A 15,029-nucleotide genomic window follows, 5' to 3' on the forward strand; every position below is an offset into this window, starting at 1 on the left:
TTGTATACTTCAAACTGCTAAGAGAAAGGGAACTGTGAAGTGATGGATGTGTAAATTAACTTGTAATCACTTCACAATATATACATGACCATGACACTGTATACCTTAAATATATACCATTTCATTTGTCAATTACACCTCAATAAAGCCGGAAAAAAGCCCTCACAGCTAAAAAACCTGTGAGACCCCCCATAGTTCTCTGAGCCTCTTGGGAAAGATATATATCTCTACCCAAAATTCCACTCAGGATCCTGTTGCCTGTTAATCCCACCAGGCCTGACATCTCTACCATCTTTGACCAGTGTCCAAAATAGAATCCCTTCTTGAAATTTTTCTCCTAACTTTCCGTTCCCATACTGCCTGTGCTTCCTTCAGTCTCTGTTCCCATCCTTGGCCCTCTTCCCTGACTCATTTTCTCAGTGTTGTTCTTCAGAGTATCTCCATCTTGCTACCTAGAACATCCCCCTCCAAGGGAAAAATTCCCCTTGGCTTTAACCTTCGACATCTGCTACAATGCCAACCAAGTAATAGTTCTGAAATTCAAAGGTCATCATGCCATCCAACTGAAACCTCCTCATCATGGGAAAGTAGAAACTTCATAAAAGGATGCAACCAGCTAAGGCCAGCTAAGCCTTCTTATTTGGTCTCTCTTGATCTTATTCCCTCCCTCCCTCTTTGCTATAGTCAAACCAAGTTACTAGTAGGTCCTCTAATGCACTACATTTTAAAATCTTGTCCATATTATTTTTTAGAGGCTTGACATCTGTTCTCCCACAGTACTGGCACAGGACTAAGAAAACTAGCCTAGCAAACATGGAGTATTGGCTGGTTGGTGTACACCGTTGAATACGTCTTACACCAATCTAGTGTTTTTACTTTTCAAATTCTGAGAACTCATCCTTTAATACCCTATTCAAGTGCTATATCTTCTGACCCCTTTGGAAACATTAGTTACCCTTCTGCTCTGTCCCTCCAAAGCATCCCCTGTTTACCTGGGTCACATCACATTGTATTCCCATTGTATATATGCATGTCTGCCATCTCTCTAACCTTGGCGCTTTGTGAAGACAGGAATTGGTTTTTATTCATGTCTCTTCATATATCCTATGTCTCTAACACAATGCCTGGTGGAATGGGGATGAAAGACAAGACAACGGTGTTCTTAAGCACAATTATCAAATACTTCTGTTATGTATGAATTATAGTTATTGTCACTGATTTCTCTTACAGTGGGAAAGCAGTCAGAGTTTTGCCTTCTTCTGAACTGCTGCAGTTCCTCTTGTTTTTCTATGCTTCATTTTGCAATATACATGCCCTTACTTGTTTTGTAGTAATAATTTTATCTGTGTGGGTCGAAATGTAACCCACTGCTTAAACCTATGATCTTACTCAGGGCTGGGCATTAAGCTCTCTATTTCCAGTGCCTAGCTTGGTGCCTGACACGGAAGCGTCAGTAAACATCATTCAAGTAAATGAATGCTTACAGATGAGTTATTAAGAGACACATCCTTGGAGCTACCTCTCTGACCCCTCAGTGGGCTATAAGTCCTGTTTTGGTCTTAGGATTCTTTGAAATGAAAGTCAACCAGAAATCTACAAGATGAAAGCCTATCATTGGTTTGCTTTCTGGTAAAAAGCAACATTAGATTGGCATAAGAGCTTTTCTTTTCTCTTCTTTATACAGCGGTATAACCTGTAAACCTTCATTAGTAAGCTAGACAGAAGAGGACAGGACATATGAGATGACCCACTAGTAATCTCAAAGGAGCAGCACACTGGGATTGACATTGTTTGAGCCAGAGTAATATATACATATATATATAATAAACGCCTGGCTTCCCTCCCCCCAGTTTTTGTCAGGATGTGTTTTAGTCCAGACTCTCAGGAGTATTTTGTGATCTGACTGATGCTCTTTACATCTGTGGACTCACACTTATTCTACTCAACCCTGCTTTATCTGTAATTTTCCTACCAGAATACCTTATCTTCTGCTGAGGCAAGGGTTGGGCCCTATGAGCTCAGCCAAGGGACTTTCCAGGGCCACAGAAAGACTTAGGCAGTCTTCTTTTTGTGTGGGCAGAGCTCTGGGGAAGCAGAGCTGATTATGTGCTGGTGCGGTATCTTGTGCAGCATGGACCCGAGATGAGCCACAAGTTATGGAAGTGGAGAGCGGCAGCTATGACCCAGTAGCAGAGTGATAGGGAGCAGACTGCTTGGTGGATCCAATAGGTTGCAACTGAAGAACTTGTGTTGGCTGGGTATGGGGAGGCCAAGGCAAGGCCAGCGGGCTCTGCTATGAGGTCATCCTTCAGACTTTCGGTTTCTGAGGATTTCCTTTGCATTGATGATGACCTATTCTTATGCCCATGTCTGGTTTTCTTTAAGTCAAAAGTTTTGTCCTTGGTAGGAACAGGAAGTGGGAAATTCTTACCCCTAAGTCTGTGGCTAGGTAAGCCTTTATCCCCTACCTCCCCTATCTTTGATCAAGCGGGGTAGATGGAAAGTAGGTCTTGCCATGTCCCTTCTCCTTTTAAACATAGCTCATGATGAAGATGCTGAGATACACACTGAGCTCTTTCATTGGTGTGGCTCAGGGAAGGGTATAACTATCATCCATGCATAGTAACAGAGAAGCTAGAACCCCAGAGACTCAAGATGCTGGTTTACCATATCCTGTTCACTGGGCTATTAGTCTGCATCTAATTTTTTCCATCAGAATGCTTCCAAGGATACTACGTTCTGTTTCGAGAACTAGGAACTGTTCTCAGTTGTTCGGTTTTGCTTCCCTGTTCTTTTTCCCACACATTTTTGGGGATGCATCCTTTAAGATAATCACTTCTGTTTTTTTTTTTAAGCTTAAAAAATATTTCTACCTCTGTTTCTTATGCATCTTATTTTCTCTTCTTAGAAGCATCAGTATTGGAAATGAGAAGCTGAAACCTGTAATGATGTATCAGATTGCAAATATAAATACACGTCAGATGATCATTGGCGTTTTCCTGGCACTTAGCCATGTGGCATACACAATGAATAATAAAATCTGGTGTTGCATACATTTAGAAGCTTAAGAAGTCATTTGGAAAAAGGACTGTTTCCCCGTATAATTTATGCAGTATAGAGGTCCGGATGCTCGTAATAACCTATCGATTTTCTTATTTGCAACCTGACATTGAATTTGCAACTATAATATGCTGGCTTACTCCATTCAATTGATGTCAAGTTCCTGGTGAAAACAATGGAAGTCACTCATAAAGATGTTAGCAGTATCAGGACTAGAGCAGAACTGACCTCATTTGCTTGTGTGTGAGAGAGAGAACATGAATGTGTTCTGTGTAAATGTGCTTGGATGTATGTCAGTAGTGAGCTATCTTTTGTAGGATCTAGGATCGAAACTGGGTGGCTGTAAAAAGAGCTAGTGCCTCCCTTGCTTGTCTGGCTGCTTTTTGCAAATCTGCCTAACAAGTAGCTCAGCTCCTCCTGATCAAATGATCTTAGAAATGGCTTCCCTCCATTACACACTGTAATGGTATCTCCCAGGCGAGGCTCTCTGAAACAGCACACCCCTGTCTCTGATAGCAGAGTTCCCTTGGTGAGTGCCCCAGAACAGACGAACTCCAAAACAAGGCCATCTAAGAATTGATACTACCGGCCAACGAAACCTGTTGGAGGTCTGTCAGTAAATCACCTAGCCTTGGGTCTGTGGATAAGAAAAACAGTTGAAATCAGTAAGTACCAGGCTAACGTGGGTTGAAATGAAAACGCTAGGACTGTCTTATGGATATTTGGGAAGAATAAAAATGTACATATGGGGGGGGGAGAGATTTGGATACACATTGTATTGGTATAGTAGAAAAGAAATGGAGAGGAGTTTAAGATTTTTATGCATACTCAGTTCTTTCATTTGTCACCCTGGGCAAGTCACTTAACCTCTGTGGTCTCTAGGTTTCTCATGTGGAAAATGAGGGTGGTACTACCTTCTTCAGATGCTGGTGTCCAACTCAAATAAGAGCAAGACATGGAAGCTCTTTGGACATTATAAAGTCATATATTTAAAAATGAGGCAATAGGTAGTTGGCTTCTACATAATGGCCAACTGGTTCGCAGTTAGGCTAGCACCGATGTTTCCAAACATTCTTGGCTTAGACCTGGTTCGCGTAGCCATATAGACTTACACAGCATCATGAAAAACTTCTAACTGCAAAAAAAAACCTCATGGAACATAGAGAGCTTCCCCTTCATTACCTCGCATATCTATTTAATGCCGACTGGGAATAATGCAGTCTTTGGTAGGAAGGTGTTATGATTGAAAGGTCCTTACCTTCAAGGAGCTTATGATCCAGTGAGGGAAATGACATGTAAAAGGACTATGCAATTTTGACAGGATAATGAAAATACTAAGTCAGGTCCATCTGACTGAGTTAGGTTAGTGGTTGGGCTGCCCCTCGTCCTGGGAATGTGGGGGTGGGAGTATGGGTTTAAAGTTGCTGGGAGACAGACATGGCTTGTTCTCCGTATAAAATGAGATGAATGCTTGCTCTCTCCTCTGTGGCATCTTAGCATATTATGCAATTAATGTCTAAAAAGTCACTGAAAATATTCAGATGCAAATTGTTGTACAAATGCAAAGTGCAACGTATGATGTTTCTTTCAAAGTATAGTACACTGTCCCCTTTGTGGAAGGCTGGATGATTTTTTTTCCTTTTCTAGTTTTGGCAATTAAAAACAGCCCACTACATCATCCTATATTGTCTGTCAAAAGTGAGCCGGTTGGTTCAGTTGCAAGTAACACATCCAAGATAAAGTGGGTTGAGTGTCAGTACAGGCTAGCTGGGTAGCAAAATGTCGTTTGTTTCCCAGTCATGGTCTATACCCAGAAGCTCAGCTAGGCAGTTTGAAAGTGTTTGCTGTTGTTTACAAGGGAGCCCAGGAAAGAGCTAGCAGGTAACTCTCAGATCTTTTTTTCCTACTACCTAACTACAACTCAGTGTACACGTCATTGTGATTGTAAAAGCAGCAACCCCGTGCTCAAATACAAAAAAGTGTCCACTGTTGTTATCACTGTCAAAGGAGACATTGGATGACTTTAAGTCTGTGTTTACTTAATACCTCAGAGTGTGGAAGTGGTCATTAAAAGTTTGATTCATCTTGATCTATAGAGCAAATTCTTGTTATGAAGATGTCCCAAATTTTAAAAAATTTGAAAAACTCTCATGTTTTATTTGTTACATGTTTCAATCTTAGTAAAAGTTCTTTGAATTGCCTACTACCTTTTGATTTCCTAAAATCTGTCTTCATTCATATGTACTTGTGGCAGTTTAGCTGTTCTTTACATAGCCATCTCAGAAATAGCAGGAAGGCTGTCCCAGAAATTGCCCAAAGGTTACATCTCCTTCCTGTGTTAGGTCCTCTAGTTTGCTATTAAAAGGATATTAAGCAACATTGGTACACACTGATTTGTGGTGATAGCCTTATGTTGCTGGAGGTTTTGGAGCTTCCCCTGGGGTTTATTAGACCATGGTTGTGCATCTGCTGACCTGGGCTTTTCTGATTGAAAGGAAGCCAGTATTGGTTTGTATGTCATTGGGAAAATATGCAGATAAAGTTATTTAGATTTTTGAAAGCAGACAGAATAACAGACATGTGTGTAGTCTCTGATTGTACCAGATCTGATGAGAATAATTTATTTCAGTTGCTTATGGCTGCATAGAGAGACTTGCAAGTTGTTGCAACAGTATTTCTGGATCCTCACTTACCCTTCCCACACATAGGTAGAAGACCAGTGGCAGAGGGGCAAAATTGGAGTTTTTGGTTGAATTCAACTCAACATGTATGTCATAATGGAATTTTGGCCACATTGACTAAGGTATAATTGATCATCAATTGGCTTTCATTTTGAACTTCCTGAGCATTCCCTGAGTATCTAGTTTGTCGCCTGCCCTAATTACAGAATGCATTTTGGAGGAATGAAGGAATAATGACAATTGTTTATATGTCTAATCATCTCCTCTAAAGTTGCCATGCATCTTGATAAAACTGTGTCTCTAAAATGCTTTGTGGTACATCTCTGTCAGAAGGCAAGTCAGTGAAGGGCTCTCGCTCTCTCGTTCTCTCTCTCTCTCTCTCTCGCTCTCTCTCTCTCTCTCTCTGTGTGTGTGTGTGTGTGTGTGTGTGTGTGTACATGCCCTAGTACATGAGGGGTTGGGTGGGGGGAGAGTGAAAATGTAAGGACGGAGGGAAAGAGCAATGATCTTTCTTAGGACTTTGAAAAAGGGGTGTTCAGGCTTCTTGGTATCTTGAAACAAGAGGCTTATTTCTTATTGCTGATGAATTTCATTTGTAATTAACAGAGCATTGGTAAACCACATAAAGTCCCTAGGGCTGGATGAAAAAAAATATACCATCCACAGAAAGCCATTTGAATTCTCTCTTAAAAACCTAGTAGCCAAGAATGAAATTAATTTGTGAACAGATATAAACTGTTGCTGATTTTCCATTAAAGTTAGCTGTTTCTAAGGGCCAAGTTTTAAAAGGGAAATAAATGACTGGTGGCTAGATCCAATGTGCCACTCACTTGCAAGTTTTTGTTCTGTTGCAGAAGTGAATGATAGCAGTCAAACTTTAAAGATAAACAGTTCTTTGGTTGGGTTCCTGGAGAATAATCATGCTTTTGTACAGTTCTTGAAATAGAGCCTACAGCGTCCCCAAACAAAATAGTCTCTTTCAAGATCTTGGAAATAATGACATCATAGGCAGATTGAGCCAGCAATCTGTTAATAGTATCCTTTGTAGAAAATTGTCTCAGGGGAAGGACCTGACTAAGTAAATTGTCATTGTTTACAAACATAACATAATAGAATCCCCCCTTTCACCCCAACCTCTGTGGGATAGTCAGAGACACCTCCCACCTGGAAGACAAATACCTTAACAGCAAAGCTTCCTTACAGGTCTTTACCCCTTCTCCCTCGGTTTCTAAAAATATGCTTTGAAGGATTTGCTTTGAAGGTGAGTCAAAGTTAAGAAGAGCCTCTTGCACTAGTCTTTTGTCACCAAATCAGAATTATCTGGAATCATTAGAAGAAGAAGAAGATTGGTTGTGCATTCACTGTAAGAGCAATAAGGAACTGAAGAAATACCAGGGTAATTCATGCAAAACCAAATTGGAAATATCTAGGTAAATGGAGTGATGATTTGCTTTGTGATTCACCTCCCCAATGTGTGGCTGGACAAAAATTCTTCAGTTTCATGTCCATCTCTGTAAAAGGTGTATTCTGACTCTTCTAATCCCTGGAGGAGTTGAATGGAATTAAAAACAATTCTAGTTTCCTATACAGTAGAAAGGTGTGTCTTTATAAACTGGGTCCTTTGCAGGATGCTTGTGATATGGGTCTCAACCAGTCTGTGGTGCTGAAGTTTTGGACAGGAATTTCCAGTGTAACACAGGAGAGTGTAATTTGAGTTGTATATCCCAAGTAGCCCTTTTTCCCCAACCTAAAATATGCCTGGTCAAATAAGGTCAGGATAAGCAGGCACCCTGAAAGAAGCAGGGTACCTACCTGTTTGAGTCTCTGGCCAAAGAGAGCAATTAGGAACAAAAACCACACCTACATATTAAGAACAAAGGAGCCTAGTATTTTAAACTCTGTGGCTGTACAGGAACCCTGACTGGCACAGATTTCCTGGCCTTATTCTGTAAGACCAGCTTTGTTGACTTCCATCAAATCTAGTAATATGTCATCAGAAAATATGTATCATCCAGAATGTGGTTTCTCCTCTCTCCTTGTGAGGCACATTTTTCAGGATCCTGTCATCTATATATTTCTATTAAATCCTCAATTCTTCTACAGTAACTTTACAAATTCCATTATTTTTGCTATGCTAGATTTGGTTTATCTGACTTTAATAATCGCCTCATACTGGGTATTCTTGAACCAAGAAAAAGAGAATTAACAGCTTAAAAATTAAAAATTAATGCTTTGTTTCTGGTGGTAAATTCTTCTCAGTGATTAAATTAGAATCACAGACCTGTCCAACCCAGAGTATTGTCATTGGTTAAGTAATGTCATTGGTTAAGTCCATCTTTAAACTCACCTTTCTTCTGGAGAAACAGTATTTAGAAGGATCAGAATCAAAGTGCAAAAAAGACCCTTTAGCATTGGTTTCATATTTTAGTTAAAATGCTTACTAGTAAGCACCAGTACTTATGTTTGAATGAAATTCATCATCAACATCGGTTACTTTCTCATTTGACCTTATGCTGTAATTTCACTTATATAAGCAAACATGAGACTTGGTAAATTCTTGTCATTAGTGACAAAAATTTTGGGACTATCATGATTATTGAAAAATGTGTGCTACAGAATTCATTAAGATAATGCAAGACATGAAGCCTGACCAGAGGAAAAGAAGACATCTCTTGTCTAAATCAAGATGAAGCCAGTCATTGTTAGTTGGCAGTGACCTGTCCAGATGGAGAAGCCACTAATTGATATTAGCCTATTCTTGAATACTGACAGGCTGTATAGCTGTATTTGAGAGCATTTAGAACATAGCAATTTAAAAAAAAAAATTACTGAAGTAACAGTGGTTTACAACAATGTATATGATTTGGGGATATAGGTTTGCACCTCTTCAGATGTATGTTTCAACACCACACCCACCACCAAAACACATGTAATCCTCCCCGCTTACGTATAAGGCCCCTCCCTCAACTTCCCCCTCTGGTATCTTCAATTCTACAGTCAGATTTCTAGGATTCCTTTGGGTTTTGATTTCCTAGAATATGCCAACATTAAAAATTTTCCATGTAACAGAAAGTAATTTAGAGCTCCTTACTGAAAATAGCAAGCACATTGTAACCATTAAAGAGTTAAAAGGAATTAGGATTATTTCTCATACAACAGGTGACAAGGAGCCCTCTGTTTTTGTTGTTGTACTTAGGTTTGTTTACAGTAAATGTTATTGGAGTAAAGTGACATGCTAAGTTGTGTTTGGAGAGCTCTTATGCTCCTAAAGTAGTACTAGTTAATACTTGATGAATTTACAGAGATTCTGTTACAGAGAGATTTGATTTTCCTTGTATTCAAACTGGAGATTCACTTAGAAGGTATGCTTCATACTCGATTCCCAATGACAAGTGTCAGGGCCTGATGAAAGGGCTTGGACTAGATAGAATAGGAAAACATCTGGAAACAGAGACACGCCTTGGGGAGCCCATGCCTTTCGCCCTCCCAGTAGGATGAAACCAAAATATACTCGGTCCTATGCACATAACAAAGAATAACAAAATTCAGAGCAAAGAAGTTTGCTGACATCCAGACTCCTCCTTAAAACCCTGTTACTCCACTCAATCCCCTATTCCAGGACATAAAATATGATGTGAAAGAATGTTATAATGTCTCCTTAGGAAGTGGTTTTCTCTTTGGAGCTCTTCCCTGCTCCCGGGACAGTTGACCTAGATTTATTGTCTACCTGCTACCTGAAGATCAGACATTGTTAATGCTATTGGAAACTCTGCCAAAGCTGCCAGGTCTACTAGATTGTTTCTCGGTGCGTTCCCACAAAACAGTAGAGAGTGTTTTGTACATCAGGTAAACACAGTTAAGAGTCATGCCTATGGCATCCCGGTGTTAGAGCAGCTAACAGATCATTGTTGTGGTGCCATTACAAAGCAACAGCCAGACCTCTGGCAGTGCCAGACTCCAAATTGGTTGCTTATGCTACCTGACAAGGATGAAGTCAGCAAAGTAAAACAACAAAGAAAAAACAAAGATCCCTGTGTGCTTTGTCTCTGGTGGCAGATTTTTCTCAGCGTCTAAATTAAAATCATGTTTGGAATTTTTACATTCATTGAGAATAGAATTTTTTAGAGAAAGATGGTAAATTGTTCATTAACAGCCTGGACAACAGAAAGTAGAGTTTCATTGTGAGAAAGGGGAAGGACCTTATGTGTTTGAATGTACATATTAAAAATCCACTAATTATTGCCTTCACTTTCCTCTTTGGGAAGTTGCATTGTTGGTCTTTAGCGAGGCAGCTCCTTTCCCTCTAATACTCCTCAGTGTTGGTCAACACAACACCTGAGCCTCCGTGAGACCAATGCTTTTGTTCCTAAGATGTTCAAATTCAAATTTCTTTAGAACTCCCCTTTCTTAACTGCTCTTCTTTCCTTTTCTTTAGGAGCTGTGCAGTCAGTTCTAACTGAAAATGTCTGACAGTCTGGATAATGAAGAGAAACCCCCAGCTCCCCCACTGAGGATGAATAGTAACAACCGGGATTCTTCAGCACTCAACCACAGCTCCAAACCTCTTCCCATGGCCCCTGAAGAGAAGAATAAGAAAGCCAGGCTTCGCTCTATCTTCCCAGGAGGAGGGGATAAAAGTAAAGTATCAGTGGCCGGGCATTGAAAAGGGGCCAGTTTATTCTTTCATTGTCTCTTTCTTGGGTAGTCATTTCTTGAGCATTGGTTGTTCAGAGCCTGCCTGACCTTTACATCTACATCTTCGGAGTTTGAATTTGTCAGAGGATGTTTGTTTGACTTACGGCGGGTTTTACAGAAAATACACTTATGCTGTCTTTACCTTTCACATAAAATTGAACTCATAGTTTTCAGCCAAGGGAAATCATAGCAACAGTATTGTCTTGACTCTAAAAACTTTTTTCTGATAACTTGGGGGAGAATTTATAGCAATCCCTTCTTAACTGTGAGTTGTCCTTATTGGAAATTTGAGGATAGGTGGATTTACTTCTGTATACTTTTCGACAACTGTGACATTTTTGAACTGAGTATATGGGAGTCAGTCCAAGTTGCCACATATTGTCATTCTGACTATAACACTAGTTGGGAAGAAACTTCTCGGTCATTGGTTTCCTCTCTGATTTTTCTGCCCGTTGCCCCCTACACAGTCAGCTCTATTTACACTGAGTGTCACGCCAATATAATAGTGTTTATCCTTGTGTTGTTCACAATACCATTTGGTGCTTAAATATCATTTGCTGATTCCTTGTAACACTGGGGGATATAAACTCTCTAGTTAATAATTGTCAGGTTGCATTAATTAGCATAAAAACTTAACTATGGCTTCTGTAAATGCGACTCTTGAGGCAGAAGAGAGTGCATCAAATACAAGGGCACTGGTTACACCAAAAACTGCCAGGAGGGCAAGAAGGCAGATGTCTTTAAAAGAGAAAAGGGACATTCTTGATCTGCTTCTTCAAGGTAAAACAAGTAGCTGTGTAGGTCGCTTGTATGGTATTAATAAATCCACAATTCGATCCATAAGAAAAGCTGAAACTCTTATTAGAGCCAGTTTTGCCTCTTGTGCACCTACATCACTTAAAAGATCCTTTGTTCCTCGTGACCCAAAGATGCAAAAGATGGAAATGATGTTAAATTTCTGGATTGAAGACCAGCAAAAGAATAATGAAGCACTTTCTATGCAAGGGATCTGTGACCGTGCGAGAGGAATTTTTGAAGACATGTTTTCAGATACTGATGTGCGTCCGGAAAAGAATTTCACTGGGAGAAAGGGATGGTTTGAGAAATTTGTGGTGCACCATGACCTGGAAACCAAGTCCTATGTAACAGTGGTGCCAAAGAAGGAAACACCGGATCCTGCTGCTCCTGTTTTGTATCCGCCACAACTGCAGAAAGTGATTCTAGAAGGAGATTATCTGCCCGCACAAATCTTTGGTGCTGTTGAGACCGCCATGCTTTGGAAACCCTTGAATAAGCCAACTTGCCCTTTTGAGGAGCAAGAGCCAACTGATGCTGACATGAGATCAGCAAAAACAGAGAGGCTGACATTTCTGTTTTGTGCCAATACTTCGGGTCACCTCATAGTGAAACCATTGCTGCTCTACAAGAAACTATGCCCAAACCTCCTCAGGGGAAAAAACCGAGCCAAGTTTCCGGTGTATTGGCGTGCAAACAGAAAAGCCTGGATGACTCCTTCTCTCCTTAAGGAATGGTTTGAACAGTGCTTTCTTGTGGAAGTTCAAGACTACTTGAAAGAAAAAAATCTTGAATTCAAAGTCCTGCTGATTCTTCACAGTCCTTTTGGCACCTCAGATGCATTTGCCAACGCGCATCCTAATGTTAAGGTTGTCTTTATAACTAGTCACGTGTCTCATATCCTTGAGCCCTTAGATCAGTGTTTGATCCGGCCATTCAAGAAGATTTATGCCAAACTAATGTATAACTTTGTGGTTCAGAATCTCGCAAAGGTACCTCTGTCTGAAGATCCTAGTGCATGGGATTCCTACACCATCACTAATGCTGTATTCTTAATAAAAGAGGCATTAAATAGCTTAACAGAGCCAATCATTAATGTGACCTGGGAGAAGATTTGGCTAGAGATGGTGAAATATCTTTCAGCAATCCCTTCTGATGACAAAGAATCTTTGGATCAAGAAGAACCAATGGATGAAGATGAACATTTGCTACAGGAGCAATCATTGGCTGAAGTTGGATCTGAACCTGTTGACACTCATTCAAGTGATATGATACCACCTGAGGATGACTCTCCAGAAGCTGCCACTACCCCAGAGGTGGTTATCATAACTGATGATGAAGATATTTAGGAAACTATGGGATCAAAGACAAATAATTATAAGTAACAGGAACAATTTCTTAAAAACAAGATTAAAAACTCCCCAAGGTATTAGTGAAATGTGATAGCCTTAACATGTCAACGCTTACCTATTCCAAGCTTGAATGATTTAGTCTAATGCTATAAAGAGGTGTTATGATGCCTTCCAAAAAACCACATCGGACAGAAAGCATCTTCAGCAGCATGTAAATCATCAAATAGTGTCATTATTACTGTTGCTGGGCGGCAGAATAGCTGCCTTCAGATAAAGCTCAAATGATATAATTGAACTCCATATAGAGGTGCTAAGAGTCTTTCTGCAACACTATATTGGGAAGAAAGCAACCTCAGAAGAACCAAATTCATCAAGTAGTACAATTTAAATAGCTTTGCTGGACAGCTGATAAGCTGCCTTCAAACAAATTTTGAATAATTTAAATTGAGCTCTATGTAGAAGTACTAAGGTATCTTCAGAAAAAGATTTGAGAAGATAGAAAACATCTTCAGAAGAGCCAAAGTCATTAAGTTGGACCACTTAAATTCACTTGCTTGAAGGGCTAATGTCACAAGCAAGTTAGAATTTCAGGATTGGATTTAGATGACTCCGAGAGAATGGAGATCCATGGTCTGAACTAACAGTCTGTCTCTATTCATTTATTCATTGTCACCCCCATTTTCCAGTGTCATGATATACATCCTCATCACCTCTGGAGATCATCTCAGGATTTGAATGGAAATTGTGTAGAACCTATTATTTTGACTACATTAAGCTATGTAAACGCTCATTCATATTATGTGATGTACTGTTGTTTTGTTTTACTGCACATACAAAAGTTATGAGAGCTTTCAAGAAGTCACTTCCCCTACCATTTTTCTTTTTTACCTAAAATCATAATTTCCTCAACTGAACTCTCCTACCCTGGAGGGCTGTTCAGGAACCTGACCCTCATAGGTAAGAAGGGGTCACTGTTACTATGTTTCTGTGTCTCAGTGACTGCCTGGTTGACACCACAATCATTTTTGAACTTTCGGGAAGAGACTCAGGTTCTAAAGACTTGGGTTTGAGTCCCGCTGTGCCGCTGATTATCGTGACTTTGGGCTTGTCACATAGTCTCTCTGAGTCTGGGTTTCATCACCTGTTAAATGAAGATAGTAACACCTGATCTACCTCACAAGATACTTTTGATAATAAAATGTAGTTCTAAATATCAGAGTGCTATTAAAAGTTAACATAAAAAGTGCTAAGTAATTGTGAGGTATCATTACATTTGTATCATTCTGAACCTTACAAACAACCAAGATATTAGATCTTTGAATCTTTTTTTTTTATAGTTACTTTGTCCCTAACTAGAATTTATGTCAATTATAGAAATTTTTTAAGGATTTAAATTGCCCATAACTTCACAAGCCAAAGATAAGTAACTGAATTGGTATTTTTCCCTTCTAGTCCTTTTTCATCGTGATGTAGAAATTGTTCATCAATACCAAAAATTTGAAAAAAAAAAAAAAGCATATAAAAAGTTAACATCCTATGTATTCCCAAATCCCAGAAACAATGTTAACATTTTGGCAGTTTTCTTTCTAGACATGTTTACGGCTATAGACACACACACACACACGTACACACTTTTTATGTAATTAGGATCACAATAGATATAGCTTGATATCTCACTTTTTCACTCACCATTTTCATCGTGAATATTTTGCTACGTTTAACAAAGGTTTTCAGAATAAATATTACTCTTGATGGTGTATAATATTTCATCATATAGTGGCATCATGTCTATCCATTTTCTTTTGTTGGATATTTGGGGTCTTTCCCAAATTTTTGTCATAAATCATGTCTATTTCTTTAGTTAAATGAAAATACTTGCTTTGGTGACAGCAGAGGTTTTTTTGTTTTGTTTTGTTTTAAGAAGTCTCTTTAAGATCTACATTTCATTGACAAAATGGAACTTCAAGAGACAGGTAGAAGAAAAATAAGGAGTAGATGTAATTTCAAGATGGAGGATCCTTTGTTGGAGATTATTCCAGGAGCTGATCTGTGTTAGGAGAGACAATTTGCCACCATTGTATGGTACTTCACTATAGAAAACCTTCTAGAATTTAGACCAGGAAAAAGGACACCCTGAACAGGTTTGATGTTATGTTATGGACCCTATGAAGTATGGGGCTGATCTTTTGTTGGCTACTAGAAAGCTTGGAGCCAATGTGTGGCCCATGCATAGCCTGGTAAGGGGACTTGATGGTATGTATGTACTTCGTATTCGCTTTCTTCCAGGCTTCATATTATGTTTTTATCTTTTTTTTTTAACGTTTTAGTTTCTTATCTACTTTGAATTTATGCTCTCCTATTGTATTTTGTGTATTCTTGTAAGCCATCTGATAAGCCATTTTGGAACAAGGTGGGGAATAAATAAATGAATGAATAAATACATGAA

General features: G+C 39.4%; 1 protein-coding gene across 4 annotated transcripts in view; it reads left to right on the forward strand.

Annotated features, from left to right (window-relative positions):
• Positions 1–10,203: 10,203 nt before the first annotated feature.
• Positions 10,204–15,029, forward strand: part of PAK3 (p21 (RAC1) activated kinase 3) — a gene marked incomplete at both ends in the record, with an annotated part of 75,934 nt that continues 71,108 nt past the window's right edge. For all 4 annotated transcript variants that reach the window (XM_084258317.1, XM_084258318.1, XM_084258319.1 and 1 more), the window contains one exon: positions 10,204–10,378. In XM_084258317.1, the coding sequence (XP_084114443.1) occupies positions 10,204–10,378 (175 nt within the window). The remainder of the gene's footprint in view (positions 10,379–15,029) is intronic.

The sequence above is a fragment of the Talpa europaea genome (genome assembly GCF_964194135.1).
Source record: "Talpa europaea genome assembly, chromosome: X".
NCBI classification, from domain to species: domain Eukaryota; kingdom Metazoa; phylum Chordata; class Mammalia; order Eulipotyphla; family Talpidae; genus Talpa; species Talpa europaea.